The sequence below is a fragment of the Lonchura striata genome, chromosome 5 (assembly GCF_046129695.1).
Source record: "Lonchura striata isolate bLonStr1 chromosome 5, bLonStr1.mat, whole genome shotgun sequence".
NCBI classification, from domain to species: domain Eukaryota; kingdom Metazoa; phylum Chordata; class Aves; order Passeriformes; family Estrildidae; genus Lonchura; species Lonchura striata.
Window position 1 is genome coordinate 8,622,806 of NC_134607.1, and position 24,239 is coordinate 8,647,044.

General features: G+C 38.3%; 1 protein-coding gene across 1 annotated transcript in view; it reads right to left on the reverse strand.

Moving 5' to 3' along the window:
• Nucleotides 1-24,239, reverse strand: part of PIK3C2G (phosphatidylinositol-4-phosphate 3-kinase catalytic subunit type 2 gamma) — a 196,655-nt gene that overhangs the window by 108,979 nt on the left and 63,437 nt on the right. Inside the window, exons 14-18 of the mRNA XM_021535187.3 lie at nt 22,518-22,632; nt 20,376-20,506; nt 14,227-14,415; nt 2,138-2,231; nt 962-1,056 (exon numbers count right to left, since the gene is read on the reverse strand). Of these exons, the coding sequence (XP_021390862.3) occupies nt 962-1,056; nt 2,138-2,231; nt 14,227-14,415; nt 20,376-20,506; nt 22,518-22,632 (624 nt within the window). The remainder of the gene's footprint in view (nt 1-961; nt 1,057-2,137; nt 2,232-14,226; nt 14,416-20,375; nt 20,507-22,517; nt 22,633-24,239) is intronic.

Below are 24,239 nucleotides of genomic sequence, written 5' to 3' on the forward strand. Positions count from 1 at the left end.
TAGTAGAAATTGTCTCAGGCGTATTTCAGGCACTGTCGAAAAATGGCTCGCTAAATGTTGTTCCTCTTTATTTGAAAGATATGCTCATTAAGCACATTATCCTACCCATTTCAGTAAAACAAACACATTAATAATTCTGTTTTATCCCCACTCTAACACTTTCAGAAACCATGCAGGTATGAAAGTATTATTTATCTCTTCCCAACCCTGCACTTCATCAACCAAATGACTACATTTCAAATTGTTTTCTTTCCTTTGCAGGGAGGAAAGCTTTGGTTTAAGGGATATGAAAATGAAAGCTCAGTTCATCCATCATTACTAAAGATGGGGGTGGAGGGGGGGAACCACCACACCAGAATTTGATTTTCAGATCACAGGGCAGGTGTTGAGACATCAAAAAGCCACACTCTTTCTCAGAGAGTCTTGAGGTAGCAGACAGCAAACAGAATAATTCAATAATACAATAAGAGGACCCCTTATGTTGGAGGTAGGTGGTGAATGGTAATTTCTGCCAGGACTGGTACATCTCCACAATCATGAAAAGGAACTGTTGGAAACTCTACCATCACAGATCTGATATAAAAAATGGGTAAGACACATTTTGACAATTCTGACAACCTCAGGAGAGGTCAGGGAAATCAAAAAAGCAGCTAGCCTCCTTTAAAAGTGAACCAATGTTTGTAAATTTTGGCTAAAAAAAAAAAAAAAAAAAAAAAAAAAAAAAAAAAAAAAAAGCTGAAAAACCAAATGGCAGAACTTCCCTCTCTTCCTCCTTCCCAGAGCCAGGATGAAGGCACAGATAAGCAGGTCTTTTATAAAAGTCACCCATACCCAGTGCTGAAAGGGAAGGAGCAAAACTTAGCTTTTCTGTTGATTTTAAACCAAAAGAGGGTTTATCACCATGGGATCATGGATAAGTTCCACTGTGACAGAAAATGACTGTAATGGCAAATGGTCTTACCAGTAAAGCTGATGGGCTACTTGGATGCTCTGAAGGGAACGATTCAGCAGAAGTTTCACCAGCGGGCTTTCAAGACTCCACTCAAACTTGATCACCTTAATAGAAAAAATTATAATAAAAATCAATTTTGTGCTGGCTCTAGTATCTCCTTTATAACAGAAAGCACCCAGTGCTTAGTTTGAACAAAGCAATCAGACAATGGAGAGTTTGCTCTGGCAATGCAATGAGCAGAGAAACTTCAGTTCCTAAGGATCTACCACCACTTGTAAGACAGACAGACACCACCCTGATTTTGTGTTAACATGAATATAAATATGCAGCTTGTCTCCCCGCACTTAAAACTATCACTGCTATATTTATGTTTTTTCAATCTGATTATCTGTTTTGGAAAATAAACTTATTTTAGAACAGAAGCTGAGGAAGGTGAAAGGTCACTGCAGTTTGTGAATGATGGAAAGCTGTGAAGGTTCTGCTGCCTCACAGTAGTGGATTACATGAATATATTCATAAGTGCATAGAGAGATATCTATCTAGATAAGCAGATATCACAAACATAGAAAGAACCACTGAGAAACTCTGCAGTGTGGATAGTGGGTCATACATATGCACAATGTTACCAAGTGAGAGGATAGAACTTCCAAAAATTCCTGCTCAGCCCCAGCACAGGACCTGTTCAATCAGCAGGTGCTTTGGAAGCCATAACTTGCAAAACATTAATTGCCAGTGAAATGCTATGTACATCCCTAAAGAGGCAATCACAAACCCAAATGTCCACTTAACTCCTTGTTGATAGTGTTTTTCTCAGTATATATGCTATTAAAAACCCAGTGATTAAAAACTTTGTAGCAAACAGCATTGCCTTCCTTGACTGCAATGAAGCCCTGTCACCTGAGCAGAATTTCTCTTGCTCAGATGCACTTTTTACTTTTCTTTGTTACTTGAAAATACCTTCATATGTTATCTATAAGAGCCCAATCAGAATGCCAAAACAATTCCATTATCCTAAGCTGGAAACAGTCTCTCCCTCAGGCTTGTCTTTAACCCACTCATGGCATCAGTTGACAAGACTTATTTGCTCCCCTCACAATGTCTTAACCAACCTGAAAGCATCAAAAATATTTAATGAAGTTATTGATCTGGACTGAAGGCTTCCTTGGCTATCAATTTCCTCCTTACCTGAACCAGCTGTGGAAGGTATTCCAGCAATTCATCATTTGACACATTTTCCATTTGTTGGACTGCGGCCCTACGAATATTTTGATCTGGAAAACTAAAGAAAAAAAACAAATGGGTATCATTAAGAGCTACCAGACCACTGCAACTCTCCTGAGCTCTCACTGATATAAAATGTTAGGAAATATGATTTTCTCTCAAAATGGAACAGGAAAAAAAAAATCAATTCATTTGCTTTATTGTAACAAGAAGCACACCAGAGATGACTTAATTGTATTGACTGTTACAATGTCACACGGGGGGGAAAAACCCCCAAAAACCTGATTTTCAACTACCTTTTTAAATAGGAAATAGCATGTATCATAATTTCCCAAAATATGAAGCAAATTACAGATTTCTTGCTGCTCTTTCTTATCTGAAATAGGAAATTTCTGAGCCATGTGAACTTTTAACAGTCACTTGAAGACTTAATTTGTTCTGAGAAACAATACCAAAGTTTAACTTTCCCATACAAAAAAAAAGATTTATTTCAGATAATTTATTCTAAATCAGCTCTTCTGTTTTCTACCACAACACAATCAAAAATATTTTAATAAAAGCAATTTTGAAATTAAAAACATGGGCTGAGTATTTTTAGGATTTTATTATGTGAAATTTGGTAAAAAAAATTAACACCTTCCCAAGAAGGGCTCCAAGTCAGTGAAACAGGCATTTCTGATGAGAAAATGTTTGAGAACTTGGCATAAGGCACATTCTCAACTAATTCTGGCTGAAACCAGGGTGGCTGTAGCCTGGTATAGATTTAGTGATGGAGCTCTTTTCATAAAAATGATAAAAGAGGAAAACACAGTGTGGCAGCAGTGATAATGCAAAAAAAGAAGTTTGGATAATATAGATGGTGAAAATATTTTCCTTTGAAAGAGAATGAAATTTTGATGTAACCTGATTGATTGAAACTGACTCTTAACAGAACATTTTCTCTCTTCTAAGAGAAAAGGGTAGAAAGCATACAGTGTCTCTTTTAATATTTGATAACCAAAAGATAATCTTTTAAGGACTTCTTTTGGAGACAAAAATAATTTCTACCTTTCCATGTTTTGCAATTGTGACATTAATCATTAAAGTTTGGGCTTGATGATCTCAGAGGTCTTTTCCAACCTCAATGATTTTATGATTTTGTACACAGGGAATTTCACATACACAAAAGTTGCCTAGATTGGTTCAAATTTGGCTGATTTGCTGTGGCTCTGCCTTAACAAGGAAAGGAACAGATGCTCTTCTGTGTATGTCTGCTATGTATGATGTGCAGATGTGGTGTCACTCTTACTTGTGTACCAGTACCTTCACGTTGGCCATTGCCATCCCAAGAATATTTTCTGTCTTCTCCCGAAGGAAACAGGAAATGTTCCTGGAGACCTTTCAGTTACCAGGGGTGCAAGAAGGGTCATCTCTGCCTAAGGGGCAGAAATGTCTTCAAACAGCACCACAATCAAGTGGACATTGCTCAGAAGAGCTGGTGGGCTTTGATCCAGTTCCCTGAGGGTGAGCACCTGCTGTGGGAATCCAGGACTTCCCTCTGGCTGCCCTGGCAGGGGTCAGGAACCCCCCCTGTACAGAGCCCCCAGAGACACTGTCTCTGATCTCTGTCCATGGAAAAAAGTTTTCAATCTTACAGGATGAAGTGTTTGATACAAGTAATTATTAAGTGTGGCACGGGTGCAAAAGTAAAATTTTAGGATTCTAGATTAGGGGTCCAAAGGGGACAAGATGGAGGAAATTGGGTGTGTTTTGTCCTTTTTCTCCTTCATGCCCTCCATATTTCACTGTGGTGTTGGCATTTTTCTGTTGGTTCAGGCTGGGGACACACTGTTCAACGTAGGTGACAGATATTGGCACATTATTGTAAATCCAGCCCAGGGAGTTTCTGGTATTTAATGTTTGTAACATCCCACTGAGGGCAGAGCCCCACACGCTGCCCTGCAGGACAGAGCTGGGCAGGGCAGCAGAACATGTTAGAGATAAACAGAATAAACAACCTTGAAACCAGCACAGACCAATTATGGCTTCTGCTTTGGCAATGGGGCAGAGAGACAGAGACTTTTTACAGTCTCAGAATTGTCAATAACACAAATTCTGACAACCTGCCCCACAAAAAGCAGTGAATCCCTGCCCTCTGAACTGATATGGCCATTAGGCTCTTGGGAAAGATCTCTGATTTGGCAGTCTAGGCACACACATACAAAAAAAAAAAATTACTAAAGGACAAGAGTTGTCCTGTCAATTCACCCTGGGGAAATTCCTTTGAAATCAGACCCTTCATGCACAGCAGGAGATGTCACAAGCCAACAGTGTCACTGCTTCAAGAGCTCAGCACAAAACCAGACTGCTCTCTTCCCACCTTCCCACCCAAAACCTTTTGCCAATAATATAGAAATAAAACCCCGAAGTGAAACAGAGGAGGCAGTACCAAATTTGCAGCAATGACTGTTTGATTCTACCAAGATAAAAGGAGAAGAAATTGTAAAGCTTGGTGCTCAGCAGTATAATGGCACCCGCTGCTTGAATCTTGAGCTTCTAAGTTCAATAAAACCAGCTGAAGCAGAACAGTTTGTAGACTTTGAACAGAAAATTAACTAGAGGCCATCTAATAAAAATGGGAGTGTTTTGATTTAAAAAAACAAACAGGTGGAAAGTTGGACTTGAAAAAAATTGTTTCCAAAACTGCAACCTGTGACACTTTCGAGCATCCTTTAGCAACGTGACTTGGGTCTGGTTTTACTATTTTGTCTGTTATGGCACACATTTAATGATGTTTCTAACATGGTTTATAATTCTTTGTACAACGCTGAGGGAGACTCTGTGGGGAGGGGAGGATCTTTGTGAGACTTATTTTGTTTACTTATTTATTTTAGGCAACCTATTAGGAATGAGAAGTTGTTACTGTAATATTCCCATAGCTATTTAGAACAAAACATATTTGAAGGAGGACTATATATTTAAAAAAAAAAAAAAAAAAACCCACACACATAATCCCTTTCATATCATCCTATTTTCTAATTATGCAATTGCTCCAAAAGACTGTGTGCCAAGCATGTGCAGATAATATGGAAATGAGTCTTTCCCTTCCCCTTCTTGCCTAGTTCAACAGGCTACTGAACAGTGAAATACACTCTACACAGGCACAAGTCAAGGCAGAAAAATGTTATTACTTAGTTACAGCTCGTCCCTACCAGCAGCCAAGATCTGAACACATGCAATGCTATGAGGAGAGAAACTCCTCTATTTTTTTTTCCAGCTAGACAAAGAATGAGAAAATTATTTTAATCCCAAACTTTCCAGAAAATTCAGCAGCTAACATTTGATTTATTTAGAATTGATTTGGTCTAAGTCAAAACCAGAGCTATGTCTAAGTCACCAGAAGCAGCGCCAGGAGATGTGATTAGGGAATGACAGGCACTGTGAAAAAGCTGCAGGGTGGTTTGCTTCAGGATCATGGCTTTTGTCATTCTTCTTGAATGAGATTTTGGTAATTTATTGGTTTTGATTCTGTTTCCTTCAGCTTGTAAATTTTGAGGTCAGCTTGAGGTTTAGTCCAGTCTTTTGAACAGACTGGACAAGTAGCCTGTTTCTTTAACTACCTGACAATTTGTTAACCCTAGATGCAATATCCATTGCTTTTTTTTTTAATTTCACTGTTGTTCAGGGCCACAGGTACAAGGACAAATTGAGTTTGTATTTAAGTATTGTAGACAGCCACAATATTTAATTCTATTTGTTTTCCCCCTTACATTTGTACTTGAGCAAACATTTAACAGCCTCAAAATTGGGGTTACAGCAAACTCTAAGGAACTCCACTAGTATTACTTGGTGCTATGCTATTCACACTTTCATACACCAGTTTATTTGCTAGAAGCAAAAAAAGACGATGGTTTAGAAGCAGATCTGAGTAATAAAAATTCCTTCACATGCCTGGAAACTGTGCCATCCTGGAGTCTGATACTTCATTAGGGTTAGAAGGGGTTTTTTTGGGGTTTTTTTTGGGTTCTTTTTGTTCGTTCATTTGTTTTGGTTTGGTTTTTTTGAGTGAATAATCTTGCAAATGTTTGAGTTGCATCAAATATGATTTTAGTAATCCATAAATTAGTCTTGATTATAGGACTAAACTAATTTTTTTTTTTTTTAATCTAACTCAATGCAAGAGAAATCACTTTGAGCCTAAGAAAAAGAGTTTTATAGTTTGGATATTAGAGGAGAGCTGATTTCCAGGGCTTGCTGCAATGAATATGCAATTATTTATTTACACATGCTGAAAACTCTGAAAGCAGAGAAATGAGACAACTCTATCACAACAAATTCAATATTCCAGTCTTTAAGGGGACATTCCTCAGACATAGGAGATCATCTGTAGCACAGTCTGTCAACATCAGATCCTTCAGTTTTTGGAAGAATTTGAAGTGACAAAATTCCTGATATGTGGCCTCTGACTATGGCTTCAGAGAGGCAGGACATTTGAGGACTCATCTTTCTATCTGTTTTATGGTTGTCACTAAAATATGTGAGAATTTAGCTAAAAAAAAAGCTTAAAATCAAATATTTGAACAATGCTTGTAAGGTTCTTTTATTGCATAGTTTCAAAATGGGAACTGTCATCCAGGTTTAGGTTTCCACTCACTTATAGCTGTTTTGCTTGGTTTTTTCTCCTCAACAAACAACTTATTAGCCAATAAATACTTCACTGACTAGAACCACTGTGTTGTGGTTCTGGTCTCTGTGACTAGAACCCAAGTGTTCCCCATTTATTTGCCTGGCTGCATTGTAATATCTTGCATCTTTCTTCTTTTGGCCAATTTAACTGTTCTCTCTTAAGGCAATGAGTACACCACAACAGGTGGAACATATTTGTTCCAGGTTTACACACATCAGAAACATCACAGGCTCTACCAAAAAATAAAAAATATGTAAATTATAACTGTCGAGTTTAGTCCTCAGCTACAGGTCACACTATGCAGGACTTCAAATGTCCCCTTCACAGCCTGTCTCACAATTTGGATTCTCCATAAGTTATGAAACTCTCTTCCTCTCCTTAAACACTCGCCTACTTAAACTCAACACCCTTTGTGCAGTTTTGCTCTTCCCTCTCTGCATGATGCCAGTGATTGACAGCCACCTGTTTTTTAACTTCTTAGAAGATTATTAGATCTCCCTTGAGACTTCAAGATGCTTTTGTGAAAGCTGAATTCTGATCTGGATGAGCATAGATTACAATTTGGTTTCAAAATAAGGAAAACTTTCAGTCTTTGATTTTTTTTTTCATACAGAGAGCCAGTCGGGCTATTTGTCTAGCAGTAGCTTTCAGCTAAATCAAATTCAAACAGAAAACAAAGTACTGCTGAGGAGTCCTGTGGATCTGTGAAATTCTCTTGAGATTTTAGCATCTGCCAGTGGTGAGCTGACTGTAAATGAGAAATAGATACGCATTTCATTTTTAACAGTTTTACTATTCTAGTTTTGTTGTGCTGCCTCAAACAGCCCTGTGCTGGAATACATTTGTCAGGTGAGTAAAACTGCTCAGTTCTCTACATCTTCTGGCACATAAAGCTATCTGAAGACAACAATGTAACCTTTCTCACAGGTCTTCTTTTAAGGCAGAGGCTTATATCATGCCACTTATTTCTGCATTTCCCTTCCCATTTTAAGTTCTGTTGCATTTTCAAAAAAGAAAATTTTCAATCCATGAAATGCATGTTATTAAATCTGGCAGAAACAAAGGAAGCTGACCCAGCAAACCTGTTGGAATGAGGATACCAACAGAAAACAAAAAACCCTTTGAGTAGTAAAGGATCTCATATCATTGATGGATGCAACTGGGCCAGGAGAGAACGTGTGGAAAAAATGTATAAAATAATAGGGAAGTTTTGTGAGGCAGTTGAAGTTTTTTAAAAACAATGAGACAGGAAGAGGAAAGAAACTACTAGAAAAATGATTAAGGTGCGTAGTTTTAACTTACAAGTAAGGACTTTCTGTTTGTGATTTTTTTCATTTATTTGAGGACTTCTAAAGAAAACACTTGTGAGCGTATGAAGGTTAGAAAGTTGTAATGACTAAAGGAAAGTACATAAAGATAACAAATACCATCAATAAAAAGGACACTGCATTTTCATATTTTTTTTTTCTAAAGAGAAAATTCACTCTTCATTGTGAGAGGTCACATGAACCATTCCCAACCCTACTCATTGCAAAGGTCATGGTCATATTCACTCCTTTTGTATTGGCTGATTGATTGGCAGATAGATCTGTTGAATTTACTCACAGAAAATATATTTGAGTGATGCTCACAGAGATTTTCTACAAGACATTCTGACTGAAACAACTAAGAATAAGTTGAAGATGTCATGGAGACCATATGGTGAACCACATCCTAGGACAAGAGTAGGAAGAAATTTAGAAAAAGAAGTTTCCATTTGAAACCTGTATGATCTAGAAGGTTCTTCCCACCCCAGAGACAAACTTCTCTGTTACATTAAAACTGAAGATTAAACCATGGAAAATATGATGATGTAGATTAAGCTTCCTGACTAGAGTGCACATTTATGCACAGAAAGCATTCAATATTCTACATAGTTGTCTATTTGTCCTACTACAGCATTTTGCTGCAGTACCTTCATATTTATTGCCAAGAAAGCTAAAAATGGTTAAAAACAGTTAAAAAAAAATTAAGAATTCATCACATGCCAATACTTAAAAAGAAGACTTGTCTGTTCCTAGCAATGCATACATCACCATCTAAGTTATCACTAAATTTCATGTATATTAAGCCTAAGCAGTTTTAAAGCTTTATCAGTAACGTGTTCTGTACATCAAAGTACGAAATTAATTGTGGAGTGTTGCTTTGTTCTTATCTTATTTCTTTCCCCAAGCCTGTGTTTGCTCTCCATGTTGCTGCATAACTACAACCAAGTAACAAGATGCAAACAGGCAAGGTATGCTCTACTGCTATCTGGTTTATAAATACTCTGCTGTATTTATAAATAGTCCATTGTGAGCTCCAAGGGAACATTTTAAATTCTCCTTTTGTTGAAACAATGACAGTCTGATTCAAAAACTCTAAATCTGTTTGGCTTTCAAAGGCTGAAGAACAAAACTTGTCTTCAAGGTATCATATTTTATTTTAATTATTGGTTAGATATCTGAACCTCCGAATGCAATAACCACTGTGCTATGTAAAGTGAGAATCAAGAATAATACTGTGACAGTCACAGGCTGAGGGATACTATAACCAAAACTGTGTCTGACACTGATTTGGCATGGCATTGTAAAGGAATGTCTTTTCCTGTGCAGTTGCTCTGACAGAATTAGAACTCTGCAGGAAGTTTCTAGGAAATTTTTTAAATCCAACAGGGAGGTTCCATCTTAACAGCCACAAGCTACTTCAAAAAGTTCTCTCTACAAACAAAATGGCTGCAGCTATGCCCTAGGCTGGGAAAAAGACTTAAGATTCCATGCTGTTTGCTGATAATAGATTATAGTTCAATTTTCTCATTCCCAGCCATGACACTTCACAGGGCTGCAACTGTACTCTAAATGGTCCAGAACAACAACAACCAAAAAAAAAGAAGCTGAAAAGACATTTGCTGGTTTGATTAATGAATATGCTTGGACTTTCCTTTGCAGTAATTTGAATAGCAAGATAACCTGACTAAAAATTCCCAACTGTGGTTATTCTAAATATAGACAAAACATTGGCCTGCTAGCAACACACCATAAATGATGGCACTGCTAACCCTGCCTTGGTTTCTTTCTGTCATCAAGGAAATTCTCCAAGTAAAGGAGTGCACTGGTGTTATTTCCCTGGATGCAGCTGTAGAAAGATCTAACTCAGTAAAGCTTGGCTTTTTACCAAACTTAATAAGTGAAATCAACAGCAAAATGCACATGGCACCAAGAAGATGCTCTGAGTAGGAGGGACCATCTCTATAACTTCTGCCTTAGGGATAATTTTATATTTCAGGCAACAGCTTATAACCATCCTTCCCTGAAATTAGAGGTAAGAGTGTAAAATCTGCATTCTCCACTTCCCCCTCCCATCCTCTCCATCGCATCTTTATTGATTAAAGAAACATAAATGTTTTTTTTAATTCCTTTTTTTTAAAGCATTGGCTTCTAGGGCTCTAAGAAACAATGCACTTGCTCCGAGTGCTGGATTCAAGGTTGCAACTGAATTTATCTGTGAAATGTACCGTGATTGTGTTTTCTATTTATGAAAGTTCTTCCTTTCCACTGCATAAATGAGCATCTTATCATTTGCCTGCCTTGAGGGTTGCCTGCAAAATGGAAGAGCATAAGCAAGAGAGATACACTCAAAGAACAAGAAACATCTATTAAGGGGTACATTTAACTGTGAGGTGAACAAAACAAAATTTCAAAAAGTTGCAAATTCCTGATAAGGGGGCTTGATCTGCTGGGCTGTGATACCCCTCCCTAAGCTCTCTGATGCTGCCTTCTATGCCAGCAAGCATCTCCAATGGTTTTCATTTTTCTGTCCTCACCAATGGGTGTTTGAGTTAAATCAGCAGGACAGATACTGCTTTTTTTTCTTGCTCTGAGAAGAAGGATAATTTAGAGTTCCCAAGCCAAGACTTGCAGAAGTGACAGTGATTTTGAGAACCCTTTTTAAAGAGTGAGCACATGCCTGCAGCACAGATTCAGGTTCTCTTAAAGACACTGCAAACTGAAATTCCACCAAAGAAAGCATCCAGATTCTGGAGTGACTGGAAACTCTTGGTATTGATAAATTGTGGTGCACAGAAATAATACATCATATAGCTAAGCTTCAGATCTTCTTGTTTTAGGATTGTAAGCTGACTATTTATGCAGAATCAATTTTACTTTGGAAAAAAATCATGGAAGAAAAATGCAAGAGGGCTCTTGTAACAACAACAAAAAAATCTGTCTGAGGAAGTCTCCAAGCTGCAGAACACTGAAAGCTGGGAGAGCAGCAGTGTCACTATGTTTGGCCCATTTTCACTGTGTTCCCTGGGTAGCTAGCTGTTTTTGGTCACCACTGGAGAGAGGATGCACTACACTGACTTTTGGGCTGATTTAGTTCATTTCTCCTGTCAGAAATATTTGTAGACAAAGATCATCACTAATTCATTTTCCTTACCCATAGTTTGATAGTGATGGCAACACAAGTCCTTAAAATAGACATGAATATATGGAGAGAATTTATTTTATATTCTGCTCATGTTTTATATGAACTTGGATCTTTCAGCCGTGTCTTAGCAATCACAAGAAATCAGAGAGCTGTTTCGTGGATGATAGAAGTGAGGAACTGAGTTGATGAGTTGTCAATGCCAAACATAAAACAGGATTGAGTTGAATGAATGTTCAAAACCAGTTCAGTTAAAGAGCCTGTGATCCAAAGTCAGTGAGGGTAAGGGGGAAGTAAGGTTGGGCCCTAGCCAGTACTACTGTACTTTTTTCAAAATTATAGAAAACTGAGAAATAGAGAACTAAGAGAATAAACCTCAGAAATCAATTTATATGGAAAGTGCTCCTCTCCTTCAACCCACTCTCTCAATTTGCATGTATCCAAGACATTTTTGAATTGAGGCATCTTTAAGGAAATATAATTTCTGTGTTTCTGAAGACTAGCTTTCCAGGTATTCATGCACCAACAAGATATTGTGGATATGAGGAAGATAGATTTTTTTTTTCTAAAATCTGTTTTGTGATGCAGAACTTCTTTCTGCAGTGTCACCATGAAGCAAAACAAAGAAACAAACAAAACAACAAAACAAACAACTGTATTGATATTATCTTCTGTGAGAAACTAAAGGGACTAGCCATCTAAGATCCTGATCAGGAGAGAAGTCCTTGTTCTTTGGCACAACTGCAGGAGCCAACCACTACCCAAGGTGGCACAAGAGGGACGAAGTAATGACATTTCCCCCTCTTTTTCATGCCAGCAATCTTCATATAGCCAGAATGAACAATGGGTACACTGCACCTGATGCACATTGAGAAACTGGGGAACTGACTAAGTAATATCAAATACTCTCTGCACCTGAAAAGGCTGATATTCTGCACCACACCCTCATGTAGAGCTGCATCTTCAAAGAACAATCAAGATCTTGATTTGTAGAAATGCCACCCAGACACAAAAACAAAATGGGGCAAAAGTCTGATCTAAAAGCCTGGCATGCCCTGACAAACCCTATCAAATTCTCTTTCTACTCTGAAGTTTGCAAGACAACACACACCTTTCTACATGAATCTTTTATAAATTAGAATTGGATCCTAATACTTTAATAATGAAAAATAATATTATGCTTCAGGACCTGATCTGTCAGGATCTTTGCTTCCACCATTCCCACTACACAAAAAAAGACATGTATGCAAACATGTGAAACTGCTAATAGTTCAGATAGAAACTGGGATACAAGTATTAGGAAATTGCATCCAGAGAAAATAATCCATTTTAGATTGTCAAAGGTCTATTTTTAATAATCTGGCAGTAAGTGTACCAAGTCACAGTGTATTTGCCTAGTAAAGCTTTTGAGGAGGTTTATTTTTTTTCCCAAAGGTAGAGCATGGAACTGAGATTTCAAAACTGATGCAGCTTGTGCTTACCCAAGACAAGCAATGACTTGATAAAACAAATTTACTCAAGCATTTCATCGGCATGTGTAATGTTTTTACAGGTCACTTAATGCAAAATACCTCCCAAGTTTTTGGAGGGAATGTAGCTGCTGACACAGATCCTGTCCCCTGACATCTCTGGTACATCCTGGGTAGGGCTATCTCCAGCATCAAGCAAGAGCCCTGACAAACAATCAGCTCCCAGGGTGAGAGGTGGGGGTGGAACACAAGGCACCACAACAGAATTTATTCAACTGACTTCAAAGTTCCATCCAATCTGCTTCAGAAAGATAGGTCACACGTGGGACTGTGGGTATTTACATAGATTATTGTATAATCCAGAGATATATTTCAATCCTCCTTATCTCCCATTATTCACCTCATGCCTGTTCAGTAATTTGAAGTTATGGAGTGCTGTGCAAGTGCTAAGTATTTGACTGATCACCTGTTACCAGAAACTGCCTGAATCTGTTTTAGAGAATGAAATACTCTTTTTATTATCTTTTTATTATCCTGAGAAATAGAAAACCTTCTCAGCCAAGCAGACATGGCTGGCACACTCAAGGTCATGGTAAGAGCTGCACCTCTGTTTTCACTTTGGCCCAGAGAGAAAAGAAAGCACAGCCAGTGCATCAAACCTGGACAGAGTGCTGAGCAAGAGCAGCACTGAATGAACCAGCACCTGATCCTTCTGCTAAGCATTCCTTCCTGTGGGAACTGGAAGAACAGAAACTTCCACAGACACTGGAGGGTTTGATCTGCAGCCTTAGAAGAAGCTTGGATTGATGTAAAAATACAATATACCGACATCAAGTAGAAAAATCATAAACTTATGTTTCTATAGTTGTAAGTAAGAATATGCCTTAAGTGAGAAACTGTATTGATAAATGGTGAAGGGTTTATAATGTAGGGGTCTAATTAAGCTAAGTGTTTAGAAGTTATAATAGAAGCATATGTATGTATGGGAGAGATAAGCCTATTGAACAAAAATATCCACAGTGCAGCAAAATTAAGTAAAGGTGGTAGGTTAGAAAAGCAAAATGCACCTTGTGGCAAGCGTCTACTGGACTAGGAAGTTCTATATTGCCTTGTAGCAAAGAACTTGTGACTACTTTGAGCTATAACCAACTGCTTGCTCCTCCAAAATCTCACAGCCCCTCCCTGAGACGGATGTTTATCTGAGCAATGAATCCTTCTTAGCCCAAAGATGGTCCCATCCCTTCATTAAAAGCAGTGACAATGATAATCTTCTCAGCCAAGCAGACATGGCTGGCACACTCAAGGTCATGGCAAGAGCTGCACCTCCATTTTCACTTTGGCCCACAGAGAAAAGGAAGCACAGCCAGTGCATCGAGCCTGGACAGTGTGCTGAGCAAAGAGCAGCACTGAATGAACCAGCACCTGATCCTTCTGCTAAGCATTACTTTCCTACCTGGGTAATTTTCCCTTACCTGAAAGTCAGCAGCCCAAGTGCCTCCAGAGGGTCAGAAAACCTCCATCCCCTCAGCAGGGCATACATTTCTGACACAGTGGTTCTGTCCCAGCTGGGTGCACTGCCCAGCACCAGAGGAAGGGAGCAGTTCTGGTTATTGCAGGAGTAGCGATAAAACCACAAGATTCTTCTCTGTTGCTCTGAGAGTCTGGAAATGAAGATGAAAATTTCAGTTTGAAATTAAAACCACCTGAAGCTTTGTGTAGCAACAAACTTTATTGTACCGAGGGGCCAAGTCACACAGTACACTGCTTTTCAGCTAAGTACATGTTTTCCTTTGGGTAGGATATCATTTTCTGCAGACCAGATTTTATAAGAAAAGTGATACTTATATTCTGGATCTGTCAGCCTTAGGTCATATAAAAATGAAGTGTCAAAAGACACACACACACATATATATATGATTATTTCACATTCCAAGCACTCTCAATTTTCTTCTCTGCTGTCTCTATTGTTGGTGTTGCTTGTTTGTTCTTACTGGTAGGTTGTTGTTTTTTTTTTTTTTTGACAAAGAAGGTGCAGTTGTCACTGGGTAAATTATTGTTACATCTATCTGCTACAAATATCTCTAACTTTCATAACTAGCCACATAACAATGCAAGTTCTATCTTTCATTCCTGCCCTTGTTTTGACTCTTTAGTGTAGGCGTGTCTATTTTTAGCATATTTGTTTTTAAAATAATGTTTAGGTACATCTATGCACATACAGAAAAACACGAGCACAGGTACACACATGCAGAGTATGGTTATCCCTATTGCTTATGGGAGTTTGGAAAAGGAAAGGAAAGCTCCCTGGAACTCCTGTATTTGTTTGAAAAGTCTAGCTTGCCATGCTTTACTGTACTCACAAAAAAAAAAAAAAAAAAAAAAAAGAAAGAAAAATAAAAAGGATGCAATACACCAGACTCCTCACAGAGATACTACATATCTAAATGTCATATTGATAAAATGGTCAGTCATCACACCATATTTCACCACAGCACAACAATTTCTGACTTATATAATCTGAATTGTCAATAATTCAGATGTCTTTGCCTCATGCATATTAAATCTCAGGTTCTGACACATCAGAAAACAGGAAAATAAATTTCCCTGGAGAGACAAGCTCAGACAATGGCCTTAATTTGATTATCAGAGCCTTCAAAAGCAAACCCTTTGTGAGAGTTTGAGAGAAATAGAGAAAGAGCAAACTGATCCTCAGTTCATACAAATTATTACTCAAATCAAGAAGAATATTGGTTTTCTTGGTCATATTTGACCAGGTTGGCGGTGCAGCTAATTAATAGCATAAAACAATTGTGACTTTAAAAAAACTCTAAATATTTCAGAATGAGATGTGAGGAATCTAGTGGAAGGCAGCAAGTAAATAGTTTGCTTCCAGATAAACATTTAATTATCCAGATGTGTAAACAGGGCTCAAAATCCAAGTGTTTACATTCTTTCCAAGGTTGTCTTCCTTCTATTTGCAATGTTTTGGGACATTCTTAGCCAAAAAAAAAAAAAAAAAAAAAAAATCCTAGCCCCACTCTAACTGTCAAGATTGTGTCATTCACAGCTCATAGAAATGAGTTTCTTTGGCTCTGTAGGCACTAGAAAACTTTTTTCCCTTGCAATTTTGAATTGCCAAGTGTTTAGGAACAGAGAGCAGCAGCACAAAGATGGACATGTTTTTTTTTTCCCTGAGTGAGTGTTAATTTCTTCCCTTTAGGAGAAGAAGGTCATAAATGTATGCAGAAGATGAACTTAACTATGCGACCAATCCTGATTTTCAGTGATCAGTTCAGGAAAAGTGTCACTGTGGTCATGACTTCAAGAAACAACTCCAGAACTTGTAGCATGTCTTCTGTGACAATAAATAGATGCCTTTGTGATCATGTGAAAAAGTCACACACAGAAAAAGAGATAAAAGCAGGCCTAAAACTTCATTGCCTGTCTGGTTATCTTGTGCATTTGGATGACATTCTGCAGGACAGTTCAGCTAGAGGAACTCTTTCCAATGGTAACTTTAAGCAGATATTTCAGCTTTCAAGCAGCATCCTCCAAACTAGACAGTCTGTTGTTCAGATTAAAGCAGCTAAAGCTTCTACTGAGCTTGCAAAGGGTGATAAGAAATCAATCCTCGTATCAGGTTTGCTAAATAACAGATTTCTCCTTCTGACTTTACTCAGAGGCAATGCCATTTTCTCTTTCCATGCTTTAAAATCAGAGATGAAATGAAAGGCTGGGTGGGGAAAGAGCGTCTTAAGTTTTGATTTTAAGTTTCTTATTGTAACAAAGTTTATATAAACATTTAAGATAGAAAAAATATTTTGCATACATATAGGATCTGAAGATTGTTAAGCAAATAAGGGCATTTCTTTGTCTCAATAGGGTTAAGATGCTATTTAAACCTCTTTTTTTGATACAAGTTAAGTTTGTAGCTTTTTAGGTGGTGGTATATCTAAATTTCCCTCAATATGAGATATATATTAAAACATATAGCCTTCTGTTTAACACAAATAAAACTACAATACCTTATAACCGAAATAATTCAGCAGTTTTCTTTTCAGGATTTGATTACCCCTTTAGCTAAATGAAGAAAACAGCTTCTCAGAAGGCCTGGTTAGCTGGTGTTGTTACTTTTTGGGTGGGAGGGGGGAAAGAGCAAAAAATTAATTTAAATGCTTCTGATCTGCTTCTGTTGTTCATGTTCAATACTATAGGAGAACAAGACAAATGGGAAAAAGAGGAGAGAGCAGCAAAGATAGAAAATTAAAATGTCTTCCCCCAGCACTGATTTTCACTTTAAAGTTTATCTTTCAGTAACAGACTAGATAAGATCTTTTCCACTATTCACCCAGCTGGAAGCAGATCTAATCACACCTCATTACAACAGGATTCCTGTGACCACTGGTAGGCAAGATAGATCCTTTCCAGGCAAGTGGCAAAAAGGACAGGGGAAGCTGGAAGAGAGGGAAATGCAAGGTAGAAGGAAAATTATGAATGAAGGAAATAAAGATGGCACAAACCACACTGGCATGATTCTGGCTTCAAAGCAGTCTCCCATTCTTTCATGGGGACACACTGCAAGCAGGCTGCATCGGGTTCAAAGAGCAACTTAATCTCAGATGCAGAGTTTTCTGGGGCTTGTATTTCAAACACATTAATCCTAAAAGGAATCAGAAGCTCACATCTGAAATGTTTACAGAAGTCAGCCAAAGCAGCTGGCAGTAACCAGTGAGGTCTCCTCTTGGCTCTCTCTGGTCTGGCTTGGTGATGATGCCAAAGATCCGAGTCAGGGACTGTGAGGAGCACAAGAGCCACGTGGGTCCCTTCCCTTCCCTTCCTTCAGTCCCACTCAACAACTCCTTCCTTAATCAACATCCAGGAGATGCTGGCCACAGGGACCAGTGGTCTGAGCCACCTACCAGAAAGACAAGAGTCTGAGCTGCTGGGAAGACCCCATGTCAGGAGCAGATACACATCCATGTACCAGGAAGGGGCCCAAGTGCCAACAACCAGCTCAGTGTAGCTGTGAACCTTGAGGGTTTTAATGTGTTTTATGTGGTTTCTTTTATGCTGAGGGTGTCAGCAGCTGGGGAGAGCAGGGAGGTCTGGGTCCAGCTACTGGATACAGAATAAGCACAGCTACAGGGGCAATCAATTTTTGGATACTGTATATAAAAATATATATAGTATTTTCATCTGTTCCAGCAGCAGACTTGGATCCTGACCCTGCAGAGAGGAGGAACAGAATCAGGCTGTCTGTGCTGTCAGTTTTGTGGCAGTGTTAGACTTATAACACTGCAGGATTCAACAAGCATGCAGCTGTCTGGTTTTAACCACTGTTTCTTCCTTTTCTACCATTGGTTTAAGAATTTTCTGTCCATTCACTTATTCCCTCTGCTTGCAGTACAATGAACAGAAGGATCCTGACAGACTGAGGTTTCTTGTGTCTTCTGATACAGACACGCACTTATTTGGAGCATCATCATGGAATGATACTGCCACTAAAAAGCTGCCTAGATTCCTCTCTTGACATATGGAAAAAAAAAGAAAAGAAGAAATCTTCAGATATCACGGCAATAATGTGTTGGAATACAAACATGCTATAATTTTTAAAGAGAAATTATCTCATGAATGAGAAAGGCTAAAATAATTCCTCTGATACAGATACAACAAAATTGACAGGCTGGATTAACAAAATACAAAAAAATGGAATTGCTTCATTCAAACCCCAGATATGTTACCCTTCCCCTTGATGGTTAGTTTACTAGACCAGCTTTGCCTGTAAGATAGGAGAACAGAAAACAACAAACTATGGGAAAACACAGGACTACCCCTGCCTTTCCTCCAAGGACCTGTAACTGAACTTAGCACAGCCTCAACTCCAAACTGGTGACTTTCAGTGGTGTTTTCCCTTAATATTCCCACAGAACACAAGATTGTTGTATTATGGATGTTATAGGATCCCCCCTTTGCTGGTCCTTTGTGAAACTTATCCATGAATTTTTGTTCAGCCTTCCTGAATGAGGTGATGTCATCTGCCTTCACAGCTTTGTGACAGCAGATTTTAAAAGATCACCACTGACTGTCTAAAGAAGCATTTGTTGAGAAATTATTTGCTACTTGTTTCATTGAATGCCCCTAAGTTAAAATATTATAGGATTTGAGGAGGCATTTATTTTGTCTATCATCGTCATGGTTTTTAAAAAATTAATTGTACATACATAGACATCCTTTAGTCTTCTCTCCAAACTATAGCCTCAGCCTTTTTAGCTTCTCTTGATCAAAGAGCTGCTTAAGCCCTTTCATGATATTTGTTGCCCCTCTCTGCACACTTTTCTTATCTACTGTGTCCTTCCTGAGTCTTGAAGACAAAAAACATGCAGCATTCTCAATAAAATGGACATCAAGCATTTAAGCAGCAGACAAATGGCATGAGCTGTCTTCTTTGACAAATTACTTTGTACTTTGCTAATTTCTTAATGATCTTATTCCTTCTTAATGAAACCACATTTTTGCTCTGGTAACAAAGGTCACAGGCATTGGGCTTGAAGTTCCCTAAATCATTCTGAAGCATATTTTGTAGGTGGAAATTTCACTGTCACAGTGGCTCTTCATAATAAAATACTGACATCCCTTTCACATTTTAAAACAGAATAAAAAAAAAAAAAAAACCTCAAATCACAGATCCTGTGGTCAATAAAAATAATTTTACATTTTGCCTTTTTGCATTTTACATTTTGCATTTTGTAAAAGTTGAGTTATACATACAACAGAAAATTTGCCTCTCCCTCTTTTTTGTAAATGAATTAATTTAAGAAAAACCCCTCAAACCACCAACACAGAAATCAGCACAGAAAAATCTTCTTAACAGATACATCATATCCCACTGAGAGTGCTGAATTAAGTTATTTAGTTATTGCAAAACTAATGCGCCTTTTGACCTTTGATGGAGGATTAATTCACACAATTAACTGTCATTAGTATAATGGCTCTCTGTAAGCACCTGTGTTCCAAACTCCACTCTGATTACACCCAAAATTACTTTATGAGGTACATAATCCTAATTGGTAGTACAACATTCATGTAGCAGAGCATACTAATATACCTCAGTTCAGAGTGTGCTTTGTTCCACTTTGTTTTTTCCACCTTCAATGAAAACTGAACTTTTCATATTTCTTTCCTTGCTTATCACCTGAAAGAGATTTTTCAAAAGCCGTTTCACAGCTCCATCTGAAGTTTGAGTGTTTAATAACTAAGAGGCCAATTTCTATAGAACCTAAAGGTGTTCTTGATAAAACTGATACAGATGTACTGCATTACCTGAAAATCTTATGTTTTGAATGAAAAATTAGTTTCTTGCCTCAAAGACATGAAAAGATCTAGCCATAGAAAGGGAAAACCAAGCCTTTTCTAAAGTGGTAAAATACACTGCCACCTCCAGGGCCTTATCAGGCCTTGCTGTGATCTATTCTTTCATTTAGAGGTGTTACTTCTCAAATCAGCCAAGCTAGGCTCCTTCAGAGGAAAATTTTGTTTTTAACAAATTGGATACTTTTAATTGTGATCGATAGGGTAGGCACAACACAGCAAGAACCAGCAGGGTTAGGTGGGGACAACTTACAGCAAGAGGGAGTGTTTCTGTGAAAGTCTTGCAATGTGCTTCAGGCACTCTTGGGTTGGCTCTACAAAATCACCTCTTCTTTCTTCAGGTTCAGGTTTAATGAACTCCAAATCAGTTTCTGGGAAGTCAATCTTTTTTTTAAAATACAAGGAAAGAAAGATAAATAAAAAAGACAGATGTGTTTTAGCAATGTGTGATCTCTAATACAAGCGTCAATAAATGCTATCTTGGATAGTACAGGGAGTATAAAAAGTATGACAAAACGAAGGGGGAATAATTATTTGAGGATGCTTACTGTATGTACTACGTTATTTAAATTGTTGGTGATAAATTCCATCCACAGAAATCAGTGGAACCTAAGTTTCCTGGGAAAATTTCAGCCAACATATTACAACTTTATTAGAGATGCATAAGCTCAAAACTGAAGCCAGTTCTTAATTTTTGCCTCCTTTCTTTTCTTTTTTTTAATGAGATGGTTCTCAAATTTAAAACTTTCATTAATATAGATTTGTTCTATTTTTTCAAAAGTAAGGCTATCTCAGATGCGTAGTTTGTCACTGCAAAAGATGGAAATCAGATTCCTTATTTCTTGTCTGGATGTTGAATTTGTAAATATATTGTGCAGCATCTACCAATTTTCTATTCTTACACACACCTGTCATAAATTAATGATAATGTTTTTTAAGATACAGAGAAAGCAAACATTCAACCAAAACTACAAAGCTCGAGGTATTTGATAATCTGAGTAGATTTATATGAAAACTCAGATTGTTCTTCAAAATTCAGCACAATTTGCACCCAGCTTTGGTCTATTAATGCACACCAAACTGTCTTATCTGTATCTATTTTTTCTTTTAAGCATTTGATATGCATCACTCTTCTAAAAGTTAACAGATTTATTCCCTATAAAACACTCAGTCACCTTGCAAAACTGGATGATCTTTAAGGTCTCTTCCAACCCAAGCCTAGATTTTCTATGAAAATATATATTTACAATATTTCCATCATGTTCACACATTGTGATACTGCTATGTATCTGGGAATAACTGAAAATGGGGGGGGTGCAGAATGAGAAATCCTGCTTCAGTCCTTCCAGTAGATAGAAATTAATAGCCATTTACTGTCTCAACTTCCCTGAATTATTAATAGGGGGAGTTATTTTAAGGCATGGTCTTTGACTGAACTCCTCAGCCTGGAGAATCCCCATTTGCTTGTCTGTTAAAACAAGGTTATTTTTAGGCCAGGCTCATTTATCTGTATTATTTGCTTTTATGTTTCATTTGCTAAGGGATATTAGGATTTTTAAATATCGAAAACAATTGGCTTTGTCCTCGAAATACCCAGTTGCTAACTCAGCCTGGAAAGGTGACAAAACTACCATGCAGACCTGATGTATTTCTTTGAGTGACTGTAATGGAAATAGGATGTTGAGTTTGGGTGGTCTCGATGTGTCAAAATCTGTGGTATTGATGATTCTGAGATTTTAAAAAGTCTGTCTTTCTGCCCCGTTGCCAAAGAAGAAGCCATAATTGGTCTGTGCTGGTTCCAAGGTTGTTTATTCTGTTTATCTCTAACATGTTCTGCTGCCCTGCCGCAGCTCTGTCCTGCAGGGCAGCATGTGGGGCTCTGCCCTCAGTGGGATGTTACAAACATTAAATACCAGAAACTCCCTGGGCTGGATTTACAATAATGTGCCAATATCTGTCACCTACACTGAACAGTGTGTCCCCAGCCTGAACCAACAGAAAAATGCCAACACTACAGTGAAACATGGAGGGCATGAAGAAGGAGAAAAAGGACAAGACACACCCAATTTCCTCCATCTTGTCCCCTTTGGACCCCTAATCTAGAATCCTAAAATTTTACTTTTGCACCCGTGCCACACTTAATAATTACTTATATCAAACACTCAGAGCTTGTAGTTCCTCCTGTAAGATTGAAAACTCTTTTCCATGGACAGAGATCAGAGACAGTGTCTCTGGGGGCTCTGTTCAGGGGGGTTCCAGACCTGCCAGGGTCGCAGAGCAGCCAGGACAGCCAGAGGGAAGCCCTGGATTCCCACATCGATGAGCTGTGGGAACACCCATTTTCCTTGTACTTTGTTAGAAAATGAGCCTTTGCTTTGTTTTCTGGCTTTCTCACCTGCAGGGTGGCTGAGTTTGGTGCCTCAGTGCTGCAGATGCCCGGGGTGATCACTGCTGTGGGCAGTGTGCTGCACGGCGCCAGGCTGAGCAGCACGGTTCCACGGATCAGCTTCCTGCAGGAAACACAGGGAGAAACACTGCACTGGTAACCACTGAAACCCCACTGAAGAACATGGAAGTGCAGAGCTCAAAGGAAAAGCTAAAGGAGAGCAAACCCTTTATCTTTATGTGACTAGAAAAAATCTGGCCTCAGCCAGCAGAGGTTGCATCCCGATGGCCTCACCGCCACAGCAGCGTCTCTGCATTTGCAAGGTTCATGAAAAAAAATCACTCTGCCAAGACATTCTGAGTCAGCTCTGCACTTTACCACTGGCTTCTTGTCTGACAGGGGCTGCCCTTTAAGCCAGCTGTAAAAATAAGGATAATACAACACAATATTTCTGTCACAAGATTTAATTTTGAGGGCAAATATGGTAGAGACTGTGAAACATCGATAAAGGTGGAGGGCAGCATATTTATTCCACAAAAAGAAGAAACTCATGGCTATCTACTGAATCCATAAGGGATCCTAACTGATTTTATGTGTAAGTGGCAAGGAGGGGAAAGTATGATATGAGCTGAAAGGAGTTTGAGTGGGATAGTTTGCACCACATGTGCCACGTGGAGTTTTTGGACAGATGAAAGGTTATGGTCTGGAGCACCAGTTTTAGCACTATACCTACAAGAAAGGCTTATCAGTAAAACAGGCATGCATGTGGGCAGCAGGTTAGAAACCCAGTCTGATCTGGCAGGTCAGCACAACCCAGTCAAGAGACCTTGACTAAAATCAGAAATTTTGAGTGTAATTTCTAAGCATAACAAAACTCAAATTTAGATTGCAGTACCTCAATAAAGGAATTTATGGGCTTTATGCATATAAATATGGGCTTAGCCATATTTATATACTGGGCTTACCCCTTAATTTGTCTATATCTTAATGAGTAATAAGGTTGGAAATTTGATTATGTTCAGCACCTCTTCTTTTACTGACAAATAATTTTTACTAAGATCTTTTTGAACACTGCTCAGTCAAGACAACTGAGAGAATCACTAGATACTGCAGCAGAAAGAGCCAGCCAGGTAAATGAAGCCCACCTTTCACCTGGGAGGAAGATGTCAGAGGTACAAGAGACACCAGATAGACTATTTGATCGCAGCATGAGTTTACATTGCTGTAAAGAAAGTACCTTTTGAATTCCAAAATGAAATAAATTGCTTAAAGTCATCTGAAGAAGATTTAAGAAACTCTCAGAAAGTGACTGTTACAGTCAACATAAATGAGTATAAACCTAATTCAGGACTAATTTTTCTTTTTGTCTTCTCAACCTGTTTGTATTGTTAGCACAGACATTTTACTTTATTGTGAGAACAGAGCTCAGGAGGATTAAAGACAGTTATTTTCTGAAGGTTTCTTTGCAGCTGTAGGTGTATTTGCAAAGGAATGGAGGCAGAAAAAGAGCTGTAATAAGAACAAGCTAATTGGAAGAAAGCAATTGTGTGATATGAAGTCTCTCTCATTTGGGTAAATGATGAGAATGAGGAAGTGATCAATGGTAATTCAAAGAGGTTTTCCTGTGATCTGTACTCAGATGATCTTTAATAAATGAGTTGCATCTCTTAAATTAATCCTTTGTTGACAAAGATTTACATCATAATTTGAACTAATTGGCACTTTTGTTAG